The sequence below is a fragment of the Anomaloglossus baeobatrachus genome, chromosome 2, assembly GCF_048569485.1.
Source record: "Anomaloglossus baeobatrachus isolate aAnoBae1 chromosome 2, aAnoBae1.hap1, whole genome shotgun sequence".
Classification (NCBI taxonomy): domain Eukaryota; kingdom Metazoa; phylum Chordata; class Amphibia; order Anura; family Aromobatidae; genus Anomaloglossus; species Anomaloglossus baeobatrachus.
Window position 1 is genome coordinate 175,274,095 of NC_134354.1, and position 20,951 is coordinate 175,295,045.

The 20,951-nt window shown below is 38.1% G+C and overlaps 1 protein-coding gene across 5 annotated transcripts in view; it reads right to left on the bottom strand.

Moving 5' to 3' along the window:
- Positions 1-6,978: 6,978 nt before the first annotated feature.
- Positions 6,979-20,951, bottom strand: part of MID1 (midline 1) — a 637,342-nt gene continuing 623,369 nt past the window's right edge. For all 5 annotated transcript variants that reach the window (XM_075335497.1, XM_075335499.1, XM_075335498.1 and 2 more), the window contains exons 9-10: positions 9,775-9,982; positions 6,979-7,763 (exon numbers count right to left, since the gene is read on the bottom strand). In XM_075335497.1, coding sequence (XP_075191612.1) covers positions 7,415-7,763; positions 9,775-9,982 — 557 coding nt within the window. In that variant the 3' untranslated portion in view covers positions 6,979-7,414. The remainder of the gene's footprint in view (positions 7,764-9,774; positions 9,983-20,951) is intronic.

Below are 20,951 nucleotides of genomic sequence, written 5' to 3' on the forward strand. Positions count from 1 at the left end.
TACAGGAAGGGAAAAGAATCCAATCTTTTATGTGGTGCTATTAAAATCAGGACATTTTCTCACAGGCCAGATCAGTAGCATTTTATTTCTCACGGGTACAGACCTCCAAACAGTATTTTAGGTTAACACTACGCATATGGCACTTACCAGTTTATTTTAACACAGAACTAGATTTGCTCATCACATGAATCGTCCATCAATATTTAAATACCTTCCATCATTAGGACAAGAATAAACGTCCTAGGTAGGGGACCACAAACAGGATGGGCTTCAGGAGAGGAGTGGATGCCTGTATCTGTGTCTAACAACAACGGCCAGAACCGAGCTTCAGGCGTGGCTGTTAACCATTTATTTGTTGGGGTCAGTGTTTGACATCAACATTTAATTGGAGCAATGGCAAAATACTGATCGGCTATCATAGTAGCTGGAAGCCACCATTGATGCTATCTTGGAAGTCATATGAAGCTCACCCACAAGTTAAGACAGTTCTCCAGAAGACCATGATTTCTTATATACCGCAGTAAATTTGTAAATTAATTAACCCATATATTAACCACTGTAAAAGGAAAAAATTTCAAAACACAGAATTGCCATTATTTTGGTCACCTCAACTCTCTGAAAGATGCAATAAAAAGTGATCAAAACAACAAATGTATCACAAATTGTTATTAATAAAATTGGTAGCTCACCACCCAAAGATAAAACCCTCGCTCAGCACCATCAACAGACAAATGAAAATGTTAAAGGGTCTCAGGAAATGGAAACAAGGAAATTTTTTTTTTTTTATAAAATTCTGAAGTTTTTTCATCACTTAAATAGAAAAAAATTGGATGCAAGTTTGGCCTTACTGACCTATACAGTGATGTTAACAGATTGTTGCTATCGAACAGACAACCCTTTAAAAACAACAACCTTTCGCCCATCCAAAAAAAAAATCATTCAGAATTGCATTATTTTTCATTTCATCCCACTTAGATTTTTTTTCTCTTTATTTTCAGTGTATTGTGTGGTAAAATGTATTTTTGTGATTGAAAATTGATCTTGGAAGGCGAGAACAAAAGAAGGAAAAGGGGAGAAAAAAAGGGAAAACACAAAAGCGGAAAATTCACTGGTCATTAAAGGGTGAAGAAAAAAAACAATGGATAAACCTAATGACTAGGATATTTTACTTAAAATCGTTTTCCAGTTTCAATAATGGACAACTATCACCAACACAGATACAACGAAAATGCTGGCACCCACTTCCCGAAACTCTTTGATTACTGCTAACTATATGCCCCTCATGGGACATGGGTAAAGAGATTAAAGGGGTTTTACAGGACGTAGAATACGGAATCAGTATCATAACGGTAGAGGTTAGACATCTGGTAACCTCAATGATCATTTGTTTGCAGATCCTATAGCAGGCAGATGTACACAATTTACAAGCCCAATTTAGGATCTAGCTGGAGTGGCAAATATCTAAGGTGCCAGAAAACCAGTCTATACTGGTCAGGGTATTTTAATATTGGACCAGGACAAGAAATTTTACTTTTGCTGCAGGTGAGGAAAGGCCTAGTTACACCGGTCATCACATGTACAAAAGCATTCCAAGCATATAGGCCATATTCAGATTTAAAGTACTTTTCGTAGCTTTTTGTGCAAAATCTTTGCAGTTCAACATGTGTGAATGGGGGTAACTAAGAATGTGTGTATTGGATTCAGGTCTGCTGTATTTTTTTAATCCGCATGCCTGTAATATTTTGGAACTGCAACATTTACAGTCCCTGACAGAAGTTCTGTTGCTTATCCATGTTATGTAAATAAAAGCTTATAACCTGACTTTAAATTCATCCATTGGTTTCATAAATTACTCTTTTGAAAGCTGAAACACTCCCAAATTTGGTTTAGGTTATGAAAATAAAGTTGCTGCAAAGCTGAAATATTGATCATTTAACAAACACAGAAAGGTCAGATTTTGGCAAAAGTTTTGTCGCCTTGTCATATAATGCACCCAATCCTAGTTTACATACTCACCTGTGCTCACTAAATGATCGGTTAATTAGTGGGTGTGTATAAAAAGAAACCCAGCACCCCAGACATTCACTTGAACTGCAACTTGCAAAAATCCACCCTGTGACCAAAGCCTTGATTATCAAGAGGCTGAAGACCAGATGCACTGCAGAGGTGGCTGGCACCTTTAATGTGTCTCAGCGTCAAGTACAAATAATTAAAAAAAGATTTGAAGGTGCCCTTTAAAACATTCTCTCTCATTAGTTTGGAAATTGGCAAATATAAATAAATTTGGTAATCCTAATTGACCTAAAACGGGGAAGGTTTATACTGATTTCATGTCAGATAGTGAGAAAACCATGCCTATGTGTCTTCTAAGATAGTGTATGCAAACTTCTGGTTTCAATTGTATACTATATAAGTTGATCAGAACTTGATGAAGACTCATTTAGGTAGGCTGATGTAGACTTTATGGGGATAGAAATGATTGTTCCTTTCCATAAAGTTTGAACACTATTAGCCTTATATTCCTTTTTACACAAGGGGATGTGTTGCTGGACAACAATGCTTTTTAGACTGCATGAACAACCCAATTACCAACAAACTAGTATTCTGAATGTTGGCTGATTATTTTTATATTTACACTATTATTGGACTGTATAAAGTGGACGTAGGACACTACATGCTCTGTCCCTGCAGGCTCCTGAGATAACCCTTCCTATGTACAATAGTTGCTGTTGCGTTTGGATGTGATCTACATCTAACATAGAAGTTTGAAAGCATATGAGGCAAAACCTTACTAATCTGTTTTTTATAAACTCTAGTTCGATGTCCAAAATAATGTTCAGGTCACTGACACCAAGAATGTGGGTTTATATTTTGGTTTCAATACTAATAATAGTGTTCTTTAAAGAATGCAAAAAAAATGTAACCTTCTCTCCTCAGGCATATAACATTTCACTGGTAAAACCCTGAAGAAAAATTCAAAGCAAAATATTGATTTTAAAATAAAACTTTGATTTAATATACAAGTTTTCTGTAAAATACAAAATGGTAAAAGACAATTGCAAATCTAAACAGTTTACAGATAAATTCAACATTGCATTATGCAAAACAAATCAATATTTGTGATAATCCTAAATGGATATCCGTATTCCTACAGAATATGAAAACTGATGTTAAGGAAAAGTAATTCGAAAGATTTATTCTCTCATGGAAGTCTTTTGGAATTATTTGGAAATCTCCGTTTTCCGTTTCCATCTCCTAACGTTTCCTAGAAGAACTTGGGTTATTGTTTTTTTGGTAAAAGTTGTCCAGAAAACATAGCAAACCTTTACATATTTCAGCTTATGTGATTAGTATTCCATTTATTTTCTAAGTCTTTACAGGCAGTACACCGGGGATATGAGGATTCCATCTTCCCCGTAGAGCAAAATTCCAGCTGCAACCTTAACCATACATTCTCATTCAGTAATCCTAGGGAAATAGAAAGTTTCCAAATATCGAGTAATTCTTGATAACCCCTAATATGCTTGGAGGGATCCTTTCATCAGACTGATAAAATGCAAATAATTAAGAAATCACTTCTTGCAATAAATTGGATTAAAATGGTCACAGACACATGTAAAGACTATGAAATGTCAATGTTCGCTGTTAATACAATATAAACCATGAATATATTTAGCAATGGATAAGGAGATGTATTTGATTAGTAGAATATGAAAACAGGATAACTGCTGGTCACGAGCTTCCCTTAATAATGGTGATACAAAAAAAGGCAGAAAAAAAGTACATCTCAGTACCTCCAGAATCAACTGCTTACCCTTTAACCTCAAATTTATTTGTTACAAAGTGCATTCAACTGCTTCTTCCAGACACTCGAGAATCATTTAGTACAATTGAGGCACCAATATTGTTGAGCCAGTATTCTTGGCATTAAAGAAAAAAAAATATATAAATTTGTCTAGCTTTTAACAAGAGTTTTACATTTAACCATTTAGAAGAAGTTTCCAAATGAAGAAAGGACATATTTCTATATGTATAAATATTTAAGTAAACTTACAGAAACCGGCCATGTAAGGCCAGCATAAGACATGTTTGATTAATGATGCATGTAATATAGTTTTCCTTTAAAGGGGGACATTTGTATAAACAGGAAATATTGCCTGTTCATTATGTTGTAAGTAGATTACACTAGAGTTGGGCAAATTTACTCGAGTGTAAGTTTTCCACTCTGGATTTTTTTGTAATTCACTCAGCGTGACTTCAGCAAAATGGCGGCTAGTCTACCTTTAGCTGAACCACATAGATCAAGCAAAAGGTTAAAAAATAAACAAAAACCATAAACTACTAATACTCACCTCGCTACTCCAGCCACCTCTGTTGCTTGGTCTTCCTCATATAAGCCTCAGCGTCTCTTCTTACTGCCGCCATGCACTGGAATACCTGGCATTTTCACGGTAGGCCAGAGTTTCTGGGATGCCCCTACACATGTAGTTTGTGATACAAGGCATGCTGTTAGGGCAAGCATTCTAGGCTAGGATTTCTGGCCATGACTAATCATGGGACAGGTTTGTGCTCGTGCAATGACAACCCAGGGCTAGTTATGTTCACAAATTATGGCCTAGCTTAAATATGCCCAGGGTTTCAGCGTGTGGTAAAAATCAGTGCCAAGGACTGTACAGGGGGTCAGTGAGCAGCATATGTGTTTATTATGCTCTAAGATCTCTATAGATTCCAGAGAATTATACAGGACATTGAGTTTATGTAGAAAAAATTAGTTGTAAATCAAATTTTCTGGTGGAATCTACGCGATTTGGCGAATTCGAATCTCATCAAAACGCTCATCTCTAGAATACATGTATTTTCTCACAGTATATAAGAGGTTATTTCCAATTAACTTTACTAAAGTCTGGATTCTTTAATTCCTAATAGGAGACACCTAAAGCTGTATTTGAGGGGGTGGGGGGAGTAATGTTCTTTTTACTTAAAAAGAACCTGTCATGTCTGATAACACTATTAACCTAACCTGCAGATATGGGGTTAATCTGCAAGTTAGTAGCATTATGAAGGTACCCAATTTCTGTATGGCACCCTGGAGAAAATAAACTTTATTCTTCTTGAAAACCGCACTTCTTAGCCGGCTATCAGCCAAAGTGCCAGGGTTTGCTTATAGCCGCGGCTCACAGTGCTCTGATCTAGAATGGCTGCATGACTGAAAATTCAACACATTTAGTACAGCAGCTGGGCACCTTCAGAACACTATTAGCCTACAGATTAACACTATATCTGCAGGTTTATAGCATTATTGAACATGACAGATCCTTTAATATTCATGAACTTAGTAATATAGTTTTTCTTCACTGTACATTAATTATAAAGTGAGGGCATTATGAACCAGAGCTAAAGTAAAAAAGTGGTGTCGTCTGGCAATGAAAGTTTGACACTTGGTAATGTTTTGTTATGTATGAAACCTTTTGGATTGTTTTATATCATGTTAAAATCTTGCAAAATAATTTCTTAAATTGTTCTTTTGTGGGACGTCAAACTCTTTCAAATCAGAAGGAAAAAAAGAGCTGTAGTCAAAACAATAGAAAAATAATCATCTTTTGGAGAAAAAATGTCTTCCTTACAGAATCAGTAGAGGTCATTGTACTGTATTTGATCTTAAAAGATCAAACACGCCAGACCAGAAAGGCAGACAGATATAAGCTATTCTTGGAGAAGACTACCAATGAGTAATAATTAGCTGTTAAAAAGACCTGTCATTCCAAAGACCACACTTTGGTTCCATATCTTAGGAAAAATGGCCAATGCGTTTTCAGAACTTGTAGTCTGGCTACTGAAATAGTGGATGGTTGATTTGCAGTTCACAAGGTTTTAAGTCTTTTATTGATTACATTTTTTTCCTTAAAAAAAAAAATAAAAAAAAATATTTGAACCTCTTGTGGTTCAAAGAACTAACTATAATTGATTATTACCTTATGACAGACACTTGAGAACTGTATAAGTGCCTAATGAACTTGTATGGCATGTTGGGACCAAACTAGGACTTTCTTTGCTGCTACACTAATGAATCCTCAACGTTCATGTGAAACCTAGCTAGTATAACAAAAATAATTTAGCATGGATCTTCTTAAGGTTCATTTATGATGCACAGTTAATGTTATTCCTGGGAAAGCTTGTTTAATGATAATCGCGCTGTCTAAACACTCGTTCATTGGGCTAAATGTTCTGTTGGTTTACACAAAATATCATCGTTCTCGGCAGCACATCGTTCTCTGCGCACATGAACAATGACAGCCTACATACACTCAATGATTTATGACAGATTTCTCAGGGTGTATTTAAAGTATGGTCTACCTGTGAAAACAGACTTAAATAACCACCAATTAGTGCAGTTGTTTAGTGCTGGCGTTCGATAGGTGTCAACAGACCCTACGTTCTTGACATGCTCCACAATTCTTTCTGGTGCTTGAAATAAAAAGTAAAAGTGACAATCCTGTGTATGAAACTGATGAGACTTATGGAGTTTCCAAGTCCCAGAATATTTGCAATTTCTGCTACCCCAGAGCCAGTGATTTCTAACTTGACGGCCAATGACTAGACTGAGATACATTCTACCTCAATATGCAATAAACCTGACTGCAAAATATGTTCCCTAACGGATACATTGCCTTAACCAACTTGATCAAGGTTAACATTTCTATTTGTGTTCCTTAGATTAATATCACTTATTAAACTCAGTTTTGTGTCAAATATAATCCACAGCTCCTGAGAAGTACTAAGAAAGGTTCCATTAGATTTGTAAGGTAAACCTTTAAATATTTCCTGCTCCTTTGGAAATTTTCCAGTATTGTACTTGTAACATTGTAATATGTAGCTCATGTGCTATTTAAAACATATTTAATGTATCTTTTTCGAAAAAGGCCAGTAACAATAGCTGTTTTTTTCCCAATACAAGAATGAGTGCAAAACTCAGTTCGCTAATGTATAAAACATTATTTATAACACATATTGCAAAATGCTGGTGCCCATTCTCCTAGTGAAATAATGGCAATACCAACCAACGTTTGTATATTTTTCTATACAACAAATCTGTAGCACACACCTTTGGAATTTTCTGCACAAAGAGAAGTCCGATTATAATGTGCAACTGAAAAAATGTCCTTGAATATCCGCAGGTAATATTGGAGAACATTGCATTCCTAATGAGCACCGCAAGCAGGACGGCTAGATCAATAAGTCAGTCAATGTGCAAAACTGAGAAAAAAAGACTAATGAAAAGTCTATCCATAAATAATTGATAAAACATTCCTGTAATGGATTCAAATCAAAGAAAGCAAATTCTTCAAATTTTCACTTTGGAGCGTAATTGCACCAAATAAAGGTATGGTCACGCACAGGTGGATGGCTGTAGAAATTATGCCAGCTGTTCCATGCAGTCCAGATGATCCGGTATGGGAAGGCCAGTTAAAATTGTCAAACATTTGTTCCAAACAGTAAGGGTGGGACACACAGGCTGTGCATAAGCAATGTCAAAAGTGTATAGGTGAATGGAGTTCAAGGCATCGTAAAACGATAGTGAACCATTATCGTAATCTAGCAAAATTCCAATACGGCGTAGATGTGGAGAGGGTTCAATCGGAATCTCCTTACTGTTATGTCTTACTGCCCAGTTATTGTTACATCGGCAAAATACCCAGGAGGCCGAATTCTTTCCTATCCACTCGTGCTTTGGTGCAGACTTGTATGCAATGCCAACCGCATACCTAAAAAGAACAATGAAAAATAAATTACTCACAAATAAATTCTCACTTCCAGATTTGTGAGCTTATTTTGGAACCATTTGACTACAATTAAGATTACATTTCTATTTGGTTTATTTTAGTTAATGAGCACCCTCTGAAAAGTATAATATGAGCATTGCTACTATATTCACCTTAACGATTTACTTAATCTATTTACAGTTGTGGACAACAGTTTTGAGATAGAGAGAAATGTTAGTTTTTACAAACATTGCGGCTTCAGTGTTTTTAGATCTGTAAGACTATATGCACATGGCATTCTTTTCATGTAAATTCCACCTAAAATCTGCCTGAAAAAAACGCCTCAAAAAGTGAACATAATATTACTGTGCCCACGTTCCCTCTTATGTAACTTTTTTTTTTAACTGCTTCAGGGTTCAAAACTCCAGTTGCACATAAAAGAGGTGAGATGCCCATTTTCTTATGGCTTCCGCTAAAAAGTGGCTGGCTCTTCACAGTACAGAGTAAAAAGACACTGATGACAGAGCCACTGCAAGAACGATAAACTAATTACCAGCTCACCCGTATAAGGACAATTGTTGGGTTCTCAGCACGGAGAAATCTATTCCTGCTACGGTGTGCCACAGCGAAAATTCAAGGAAGTGAGGCTACAGACGTTTTCCAAATAAGATAGTAAACATTACTGCTAATGTTGAGCGAGTGTGCTCACCACTGCTCAATACTCATGCGAGCATCGGGGTGCTTGGGTACTTGGCCGAGTATTGCTGGTGCTCGGATGTGTCTTCCGTGAAATAACGACCAGAAAGAAAAACCTTGCTTCACTGCATGATGTGAGCAAGCACCCCAGGGAGAACAACATTGGGAACAACATTTTTGGATGTAGTGTGTAAACAGGAAAAAATACCAAAAAAACCCTCCCTCCTTGGAAATGTTCTCTTTATGGCTGGCTGTATGTGGACGGAGAGCCGAACTGTCTGAACACTGACATCCATTATACTCGTTACTTGAGTCCTTTCAGTGTCTTACCTGCTCGACTCGAAGACTGAGCACCCGAGCATTTTATGGCTCGCTCATCTCTAATTATTGCAACATCTTAAAACCGTAACATTTTTAAGTACATCAAAAATATAAAATCCTTTTTCCTATGATGTTTCAGACCATATCTAGGTACTTAATCTTGGATAAGGACATAGGTATGGTCTCAAATGTTATTAAATCCTTTTGGATATACTTAAAAATGTCAAGCTTTTAAGATGTTGCAATAAAGCTTTCTATTTCTTTTGAAAATGATTGGAATAATCCTTTCTTCCTTGAATTTGAGTCGAGGTTACCTGTCAATGTGATAATGAGACTTAGGAAAAGTCTCCAGTAAAAGAAAAAGGAAATATAAATCTAAAATGGCCCCAGTAGTCAGCGTGAAAAAAACAAGATTTCTATATTTTTTTGGTGATGCATTTCATTTAACCAGACAATTTAAAGCAAATGAGATCCTACTAGATCCCACTGAAAGATCTCTTGAATATACAGCTCAATGCCTTTATGCATCTAGGATAGCTTTGTATATCTGGACTCTTTCAGAACCATGTGCCATATCTAACATTAGAAATGAAGCTTCACAAAATCCATACTAAATTGCAGTGTAAAGAGTATAATTCTACTATTTCATGAAATCTTTCTACACTAAGTTAAATTCACAGGATTCCGAAGCATGTTTTCTTTATTGCTAAGTATTGTGGTCACTAAACCAAGGCCTTATTTTAACCTGAGATGGAGAAATTTGGTAAGGCGGACAATAAAAGCAAATTACCCATTTGAGAAAGTTTTTATAGAGAATGTTAAAATCTTCAATTTCCTCTAAACATCGATACACAAGTATGTAAAATTCTTAAGGGAAACCCAGACCTACTTGTGTTACTGTTTAAATATTATTTCTGGTTCATTATGGTATAGTCTTCATATAAAAAGAAAGGAAAACCACCAGATATAAGCTCAGGGACTGACACTTAATACATACCAGGTGCTTCCACTTATAACCACTTCCCAGTAATGGCGGCCACTGTCCAGGAACACATTGCCAGCTACACCATAACTTCCTTGGCTTGTGAAACGTTCTGGTGTGTGGCTCTTTTTCGAGGAGGTTTCGTCTCTTTCTACAGTCAAGTTGTCATGAGAAACCTTAAGCTTCCGATGAGCAGACTTTGGGTCAAGCTTAAATGGCTGACCTATGGAGAGCAAACAAAATGGAATATAAGGGATTTTCAGCATTTCACTATAAAACTTTATCTGCCAGCACTATACACAAAATATCGTTAGTGGCATTGTTCGACCAGGTCCCCTCATTGATGCAGATCAAAACTGACGGTCATATTGAACAGCTGTGTACCAGAGAGGTGAAATAAAGTTCACTATGCTTTTTAAAGTGAACATTGGAAAGTGGCTACCGCCTCACTTTCTTTTACAATTAAATTCTCTTGCCTTTCTTGGGATTTTCTTTTAGGCAAAGAGATAATGATTATGAAACAAAAGCACTTATTTCAACATACAATGAAAGTTTATAATTTATTTAATATAGTAAAACATGAATAGAAGCAAAACCGATTGTTCCATTTATCAACTTGGCAATCAATTATATAAAAACAGGCAAAAAAAAGAGAGAAACAAATATTCCTATGCAATTTATCATTGACAAATTATAAATCAAATATATTTGAGTGCACATTAGCTCTTCTCCAGAAAGAAGAAAGCTTGTCCTTTGTGGATACCTGTATTTCAACGTCTGATTTTTTAACAAGCTTGAAAACATAATTAATGGATAATTTTTCAAACCAAAAAAATTCTCCAAATTTTGGGGTTTCTGCCCCGTGTGAGTGCAGAGCAAAAATATTGGTTGACATGGTTAGAAGCTTTGAAGGAGGTCTTTACAGTTTTGAAGTCCCAAACACAACAGATAACTGTCGGTCAAATGAGGATTCAGCTGACTATTCGGCTAACAGCTACCATATCACTCTCAACACCTCCATACACATGAGCGATCACTCTGCTGAATGGGCCTGTGTTGTCTAGGAGAGAACCACTGTTAAGCTGGGTTTACACACTGCAACATCTCAAACGACATCGCTGTAACGTCACCGGTTTTGTGACGCAATAGCGATGTTGTTTGCGATGTTGCAGTGTGTGAAACCTATCAGCGACCCGGCCCCTGCTGTGAAGTTGTAATCGTTACAAATCGTTCAGGACCATTCCTAGGTCCTTTGTTTCCCGCTGTGCAGCATGAAGTTTCAGTGTGTGAAGACTTTGCAGCGACTTTGTTAGCAACTTCCCTTTCAAAAGGCTGCTTATCAACGTCCCCAACAACCAGCTAGGTCGCTCTGCAGGTCCGGATCGCTGTTGCGTTGTTGGCCAGGTTTGCCTGTTTGAACGCTCACCAGAGACTTAGCAGAGACTTAGGGAGGTCGCTATTGCGTCACCAAACCGGTGACGTTACAGCGATGTCCTTTGCGATGTTGCAGTGTGTAAACCCAGCTTTAGATTCCTCTAGCGGATAATAAAAAAATAGGTAGTCCGAAATAAGATATGCCAGATCCTCACCTCTGTCAACATTATCTGTTGGAGGAGAATCGGGAAGCATTGGAAAGCATCCAGAACATTGGCTGAACTTGTCGATATAGGGCACTATAGATTCTCACAGGCTGTTATTTTACACCTCTGAAAAATCTGCTGCAAAATCCACAGTTCTTACAAGTAGATTGTGCTGCAGATTTCAGGAGAAATGCCACAGAATTACTAAGGGTGGAATCCTTTACAGTAAAATGCATAGTTTAAATTGTAAAAAGGTTGGATATTTTCTATCCTAGAATAATGCGCTTAATAGACAATCCATGGCGTTAAATGTTTTCTGAACATAGAATGTCCTGTTATCGGCAGCATCCTAGTCAATGGACTACAGATAATGACTGTAGCCTGCTTAAAATTTACTAGACACAATGAAAGAGCGTATGGGGAGTCATTGGTCATTACTGATCTGTTTACAAGGACCAATAGTCAAGAAAAAATGTCCCACAAATGCTCATTACCCAATAACTGAACTGTATAAGGCCAAGTGCACACGTAGAGTATTTGGTGAGTTTCTTATCTCAGTATTTGTATGTCAAAACCAAGAATGGAACAATCAAATCAAAAGTATAAAAACAAACAAATCCACCACTTCTGCATTTTTTACCCACTCCTGGTTTTGACTTACAAATACTGAGGATAAAATCTCACCAAATACTCAAAATGTGCACATGGCCTAAAGGGGCCATTAGACAAGAAACCAAGCTTTTTTTGTATTAAAATTGTCCTGTGGAGAGGTAACATTTCAACCACAAAGAAAAAAAAAATTAGAATCCATGTTTTGTTTTGTTTTTCTATTAAGACAATGAAAACAAAGCTTTTTGCTTTGAGCAAAATGGCCACATAATTTCATTTTCACAGATTGTACTAGCAGTTAAAGAAAAAAAACAAAAAAAAAATCATATAATTGAAAAAAGGATGAATGTACAGATGTACCAAGACATTCTTGATATCTTTTTTGTGCTTCTATATTATTGGGTTAGTAATGGGGCTATCTGATAAACTGCTCTCCATTATGAACACCAGAGCTTGATGCCAACTGTGTTTTTGGACAGCTGACATGAATCCCAAAAAACATTGATTAAGAGAATCTGTGGAAAAAGAAGCGCAATAGGGTCTTACCCCAGTATATATGGGGTCCTAAATGAGCAATCCTACTCACCAAAAGGGGTTGTGAAAGTCACAACTCCTATAAATGCATGTAACTCCAGGCCACGGCAGCGGTCCCCACAATGGCAGATAACAGAGAGAGGTAGAGATGGGTTTCAAAGCTGCGCCAATGACCGACAGATCATGAAGATTTCAGATTAATGTTGCTTTATTTGTGCACAGGTCAACGCGTTTCAAGAGACTCGGCTCTCTTCCTCAGGACAAGCTGGCAAAGAACATCAAATCTCTCATCTCTCATCTTTGATGTTCTTTGCCAGCTTGTCCTGAGGAAGAGAGCCGAGTCTCTTGAAACGCGTTGACCTGTGCACAAAATAAAGCAACATTAATCTGAAATCTTCATGATCTGTCGGTCATTGGCGCGGCTTTGAAACCCAACTCTACCGCTCTCTGTTAAAAACCATTGATTGCCAGACCACCAGGGCGATCGGGAAAAGCCAAGGTGCAGGGTCAGAATTGAAGCATCTCAGGATGCAACACTTCAGGGGCAGTTGCGGGCTTTTTTTTTTTTTAGACTGGGAAGGGTCAAATAACCATGGACCTTCCCAGCCTGATATTATCAGCTCACAGTTGTCTGCTTTACATTTGATGGTTATTAAAAATGGGGGGAGCCCACATTGTTTTTCCCCCCATTTAATTATTTATTTATTTGGTTAAATATAAATCTGTACACTCTATCTAGCGGTGTATTATCTATGTACTGTATACTATTTATCTATCATCTATTACCTACTGTATTACCTATTTATTATCCATATATCTTTCATCTTTGCACATCTATAAGACATAAAAATCATTCATTTTTTGAATGCTTTTTATTTCCCACGGATGACACACACACAGATGGCCAAAAGAATGACACATACGTACACACGGATGGTAAAAACAGACCGTACCACAAGTGCCTTTTTTACATGTGAAATGGGCTTTAAATGAATGATTATTTCAGTATTTTCACATAATCATTGTATTTGACTATTGACCTCGCTATTTAATTGCTTATCAAATGAGGCATTTTTTTTTTTACAGAAAATATAATATTGTAATGAAGCGCTAATAAAGTGACAAATGGCTAAACGATTTACTTTCTTGTACTTTCCATGACAATACTTCCTGACCAATATCTCAAATTACATCACACGTATACTTGACATTAAGCAAACGGCACATAAAAGTGTAAAAACAGTTCTAGACATTCTAGATTTCAAACTACTAAAGGAAATTAAAGGGGCTTAAAGGAGGCACGTCTATAAGCTTGTGCAGATCAAAAGAACTCTCTGAGGACCTGTAAATAGCAAAATAACATTCCGGTGTTGTATTTAATACTTTAGAGTTCAAATCCAGGATTATGCTTGGATATCACCCTGGGATAATAAAGAAGCACACTAAGTGGAAGGAAATCTTGCCCTTTTGGATATACAAGATACACTTGTATACAATGTAGGTGCTGGATAGAATAACAAATGTGACTAAAGATAATCCTACCGGTCAATGGAAAGATTTAATGAAAAAAAAAATTAATTTACTGGGAAATGCTCTTAAATAAGATAATTCCTACTACGTCAGGATCAATATATTTTTGTATGGAGCCTGAATAGAATGAAATAAAGATCTAAAAATATAACCTAGATCAATGCTGAACTTGTATCTAGATAAAAGAATAGAGACATGCTAATTACCTAAACATGTCTACTAAAGAAATTTTACTGCTCCCATAGGTGGAAATGCCCTTTAAACCTGACAATACATGGACAAAAGTCTTATAAACATTTTTATATAGTGCACAAACGTGTCTTTTGAAGAAAGTGTACCTTATTTCTCCAGGAATTACTCAAAATTCACTAAAAAGCAAAATATTTTCGTACTAAATACACGGCCTGGTTTAACAGGAAGATGAACTTTATGTGGATGTTTGCCTTTACATGAAATTTCAACATGAAGCTTAATGTTCCTGGCTATAAGTCAGTGTCAACAAAAGATGGCACAAAGGAAAAAGACTGCCACATAACATGCCATGATCCAAACAGTGGAAAGAATAATAGAACCCCAGCCAAAAATACCATGTCAATTTCCATATTTCAAGAGAAAAGTTCACTCTTCTCAATAAACACAAAGAAAAATATTTTCTATAGCATGAAATCGGAAACTTGTATCGAAGGGTTGGAAACGTGCCTGTGTTAGCCAAATAAACATTGAACTTGAAAATAAATTAAACGATACATAGTTGCATAGGCCCTTTACATGTGCACTGGTCCGTCACATTACAACGGCCTCAGATGAAAATATTTCAAATTACAATGGTCATCTGGGAACAAATTAGTACTGTAAGTTGAGAGACCCTTGTGTTTTAAGCAAGTCAATAACAGGTCATATTACCAAAAGATTAAGGTTGTAATACAATAAAAACGCAAAAAAATGTCATGTAATCGTCCATTAGAACGGATCCTGCAGAGATTCGTTGGGAAAAAAGTTCTGCAAACACAACTTTTTGTCTGTTTTAAATAACAGATTTCTGCTTGATCTATTTTTTTTAACATTGGAGTCTAAGGAGAACGGATCCATTAACGGATTGTTATTTCGCCATCAATTTTCCTTGCATTTGTAAAGGATCCGCGTTGTTTTCTTACAGGATCCGATACAAATGGAAGATAAAAAGCAATCTGTTAACGGATTCATTCTCCAGAGACTCCAAAGTTAATAAAAAAAATGGATCTGCCCGAAATCAGTTATTCAATAACGGACAAAAAAGTTGTGTTTGCAGAACTTTTTCCCCAATGGATCTATACAGTATCCGTTCTAACGGATAATTACTGGACATGTGAAACTGAAATAGGCACATAATTGTTAAATCACTGTGGGTACCACTTCTTGCATCCCAAATGGGGGACTTAAGCGGGCTTTACATGCTACGATATCGTTAATGATTTATCGTCGGGGTCACGTTGTTTGTGACGCACATCCAGCGTCATTAACGATATCGTAGTGTGTGACACTTATGTGCGACCTAAAATGATCGCAAAAGCGGCCAAAATAATTTGCAGCAGAGAGGTCGTCCTAAAACAAAAAATCGTTCTCTTTTAATTAGCGATATTGTTCCTCATTCCTGCGGCAGCACACATCGCTATGTGTGACACCGTAGGAGCGAGGAACATCTCCCTACCTGCCTCCACCGGCAATGCGGATGGAAGGAGGTCGGCGGGATGTTTACGTCCCGCTCATCTCCGCCCCTCCGCTTCTATTGGTTGGCTGCCGTGTGACGTCGCTGTGACGCCGCACGACCCGCCCCCTTAGAAAGGAGGCGGATCGTCAGCCAGAGCGACATCGCAGGACAGGTAACTCTGTGTGACAGGGGTAAGCAAGGTTGTGCGCGATGGGCAGCGATTTGCCCGTGACGCACAACTGACGGGGACGGGTACGATCGCTTGCGATCTCGCTAGCGAGATCGCAGCGTGTAAAGCCCGCTTTACAGTTAGGTCAAGAAGTATTTGGACAGTGACACATGTTTTGACAATTATATTAAAGATACAATTATACAGTGCGTCCACCCATATCCTGTCCACCGCCATTAACTTGAGAATGGCGGCAGCTATAGGCATAGAAATGGTGTCTAGGTATAGTAAAGTAGCCATGCGCTACGCAATGAAACCACTTATTGTGCCACCTGGTGAAAAACAACGGAGTTAGCATTTTTATCACGAAACCGGAGCGAGATAGAGAAAAAAAAAGTGAACTACAAAGTTGTAGAGCATCATCAATTCCATACAAATCGACACCTTGCATACAGAAATGCTATGATTAGAACGTGCAAAACTCACAAAGCTGCGGACGTGAAGCGATACCTCATGGAGACCTTCCTACAAGTCACTGGGTATGGTGGCTGCATGGAGTGGCCTCCACGCTCACCTGACCTGACCCCATTGGACTTCTTTCTGTGAGGTCACATCAAACAGCAGGTGTATTCGACCCCTCCACCAACATTGCAGAACCTACGACAACGTATCACAGATGCTTGTGCAAACGTGTCACCTACCATATTGCACAAAATACAGCAAGATACAGTATGCTGCCCATAGTCCAGATGTGCATTGCAGCTGACGGAGGCCACTTTGAGCATCGCCTTATGCGTGACCAGCATTCAATGTTTTGAGGGGTTATGGGTTTCATATCATAGCATTTCTGTATGCAAGGTGTTGATTTGTATTGAATTGATGATGCTCTACAATTTTTTAATTCCCTTTTTTTCTCTATCTCGTTCCGTTTTCAAGATAAAAATGCTAACTCCGTTGTTTTCCACCAGGTGGCGCAATAGGTGGTTTCATTGCGTAGTGCATGGATACTTTACTATACCTAGACACCACTTCTATGCCTATAGCTGCTGCCGTTCTCAAGTTAATGGCGGTGGACAGGATATGGGTGGACACACTGTATAATCATTATGGGCTTAAAGTGGAGACTCTCAGCTATAAGATGCGCTCACACAAACGTATGACTCACACGATTTCCGGATCGCATCACCCGGCGCGGCTGGCTTCTCTTCTGACAGGAGCGGGTCTGCTGCATGTATTTCTATGCAGCTGAAACGCTCCTGTCTAGAGAGTGTGCGGCCATACCGGGTGATGCTGATGCCAGACTCACCGAGTCACTCGCAAGTGTGACTCCGACCTTAAGTTGAGGGTATTCACATCTTAATTAAAGTAAGGGTTTAGGAAATACAACTCTTTAATTAGTAGCTGCCTCTTTTTTAAAGGACTAAAAGTAATTGGACAATTACAAGCTCTATAATGGGCTGCACGGGCTATTTCCTTGTTAATGCGTGGAGTGCTATCCGATAAAAAACAAAAAAATGACTTGAAAAAAGGCACTTGTCTGATTTATACGCCCTAAAACTGCAGCTGCATGCTGACTGGGGTTTTTCCTTTGGACTGTCCAATTCAGACACTGAATGACTTCTATTGCTAAAGGTATCTGGTCTCAAAGTAAGATGTCTTCGATGGGTGCACCAATAAGTTTGGGCATTTTTTTGTGTCTTACTGAACTGGCAGATTGAAAAACTTCAGCCAGGAAGGTAAAATTTTCCCTACAGGTCAAGATTCAGATGATTCTTAAATAACATTATTAAAATTAAAAAACAACCCTGGTATCATGCAAAATATTGGGCGAGATCAAGGACTACATTTATGACTCACTAAGCTGCAGTGAAAGCCCTGCACACAGGAATCTCCTACAGAACGGATCACACAGGAAAGTGATAGATTTTATAGATGAAAGGTTTCCCTCCAGCTGTTGTGGAGTTTGGCGTTTGGTTTTAATCTTACCTGAATGTTACTTTAGGGACTGGCTTTTTATGACTGTTCTTGTTAAACCAGATGAAAACTGCTTTCTGCCTGAAATAACATGTAGTAAGCCACTTACCCCCGATCAGAACTGTAGCACAGGTCACGGCAGACATTGTCTGTTTTCCTCCGTACTCCATTCATGCTCATGTAATAATTGGGGAAAGCGAATGTGCTTCTTTTGAAGAATTTGATAATGGTGAATAGTGCATGCGTCCTATGAGACGTCAGTCACAACTCTTACTATTTTATAGATTTTTCACAGCTGCATAAATGTCTAAATACAGTTTCACTAGCTTTTACATGGGGTCAGGTTTAGTAAAAGAAAATAAAGATAAATAAAGAGGAAAAAGTACATATATTTTTTCCACTAAATGAGAGACATTCAAGTGGATGATGAAGTCATGGCAAAATTACTAGGTTCCCAATGCTTTGATAGGTGGGAGTACTGGACCCTACAGCGAAGGAAGATGAAGCGCCCCAATCAGCTTGTCATAAAGGGGAGGCCATATATTCATATACCTGTTCTCCTTAAAATGGAAACTACATGTGAGCAGACATACATTTCTGTATCCAGATGGTTAGAGACTGCACAGAATGCCATCATGGGCCACATCCTCAGCCGTTTTTGACCTAAGAAAAAAAAAATTCCAGCATGCAGTATATGGTTGCATAAAACGGCCAAGACTCACCAATGGAAGTCTATCGGTGCGAGAAAAAAAAAAAACAGGACGGGATTATCTTCATATGTACGAATAACCAATTATACCAAACGAGCGGAAATCTTTAAAAAAAACTGTGTGCAAGTGTACCTAGAATAAATGTTGCTGTTTTGAAGGCAATATTTTAGATTCCTATTTGTTCAGTCACTTTGCATTTTGTTAATGATATTACATAACACTACTCTATTTTTAAAGCACCTCTCCAGCATTTTTTTTTTCAGCGCTGGAGTGGTACTTTAAATGTAAGCCTCCTGTCTTAAATGTATCAACTTCATCTTTTTCAGGGCCATGGCGGACCGTAGGTTATGACTGCCCGGAAGTTAGAGGTTATTATGTTACAAGCTCCTAATGCAAGTCTATGAGAGGCAGAACAAGGCTCTCCTAGAGTTACATTGATTTGTGACCTCCAGCGTGCTCCAGCTGACAGGTCACAAATCGCCGGAGACCGATGGGAGGGTGGCTGGAAACATATGAAGACGGCTGCAATGAGTATAAGACGGGGGCAGGGAACTTACACTTAAAGCACCACTCCAAGGCTGAAATAAAAAAAAACAAAACACTGGAGTGATGCTTTCAAAACATCTCTACTTTGTAGCATCTTATCCACATCTGCCTAACACTTTTGCACTGTACTGTATATACAAGTGCATCTCAATAAATTAGAATATCAAAAAGTTAATTTATTTCCCTAATTCTATACAAAAGTTAAACACATAAATTACAGTCATTACAAACAGAGGGATCTATTTCAAGTGTTTATTTCTGTTAATGTTGATGATTATGGCTTACAGCCAATGAAAACCCAAAAGTCATTATCTCAGAAAATTAGATTATATAGGACTAACTGAAAAAAAAAAACAATTTTAAACTCAGAAATGTTGGCCTACTGAAAAGCCTTTACAGTAAATGTGCTCAATACTTGATTGGGGCTCTTTTTGCATGAATTACTGCATCAATGCGGCGTGGCATGAAGGCGATCAGCCTGTGGCACTGCTAAGGTGTTATGGGAGCCCAGATTGCTTTGATAGCAGCCTTCAGCTCATCTGCATTGTTGGGTCTGGTGTCTCATCTTCCTCTTGACAATACCCCATAGATTTTCTATGGGGTTTGGGTCAGGCGAGTTTGCTGATCAATCAAGCACAGTGATACTGTGATTACTAAACCAGGTCTTGGTACTTTTGGCAGTGTGGATAGGTGCCAAGTTCTGCTGGAAAATTAAATTTCCATCACCAAAAAGCTTGTTGGCAGATGGAAGCATGAAGTGCCAGCTGTGCTGACTCTGGTCTTGATAAAACACAGTGGACCTACACCAGCAGATGACATGGCTCCCCAAACCATCACCGATTGTGGAAACTTCACACTAGACCTCAAGCAGCTTGGATTGTGGCCTCTCCACTCTTCCTCCAGACTCTGGGACCTTGATTTCCAAATGAAATGCAAAATTTACTTTCATCTGAAAACAACACCTTGAGCCACTAAGTAACAATTGAGATCTTTTTATCCTTGGCCCAGGTAAGACACTTCTGTCATTATCTATTAGTCATGAGTGGCTTGACACAAGGAATGCAACAGTTGTAGCCCATGTCCTGGATACGTCTGTGTGTGGTAGCTATTGACGTGCTGACTCCAGCAGCAGTCCACTCCTTGTGAATCTTCCCATTTTTTTGAATGGCCTTTTCTTAACAATCCTATCAAGGTTGTGGTTATCCCGGTTGCTTGTGCACCTTTTTCTACCACACTTTTTCCTTCCACTCAACTTTCCATTAATATGCTTGTATACAGCACTTTGTGAACAGCCAGCTTCTTTAGCAATGACCTTTTGTGGCTTACCCTCCTTGTGGAGGGTGTCCATGACTGACTTCTGGACATCTCTCAAGTCAGCAGTCTTCCCCATGAATGTATAGCCTACTGAACCAGACTAAGGGACCATTTTAAATGCTTATGAAACCTTTGCAGGTGTTTTGTGGTAATTATTCTAATTTTCGGAGATAATGACTTTTGGGTTTTCATTGGCTGTAAGCCATAATCATCAACATTAACAGAAATAAACACTTAAAATAGATCCCTCCGTTTGTAATGATTCCATATAATATATGAGTTTCCCTTTTTGTATTGAATTACTGAAATACATTATCGTTTTGATGATATTCTAATTTATCGAGATACACTTTTAGCTTTTAAGAAAACAAAGCTGTATCCATCCACACAGTTCACAGATGTTGCCAAAGGAAACGAAAACTAGGACCTAATTATACTTTTTCGTGCTCAACAAATTTTTGAGGCTACAGATGAACTGGGGTCAGCAGAGCCTTCGGGCCTTCATCTCTTCTAGATATGCCAGACACACTTTCCTTATC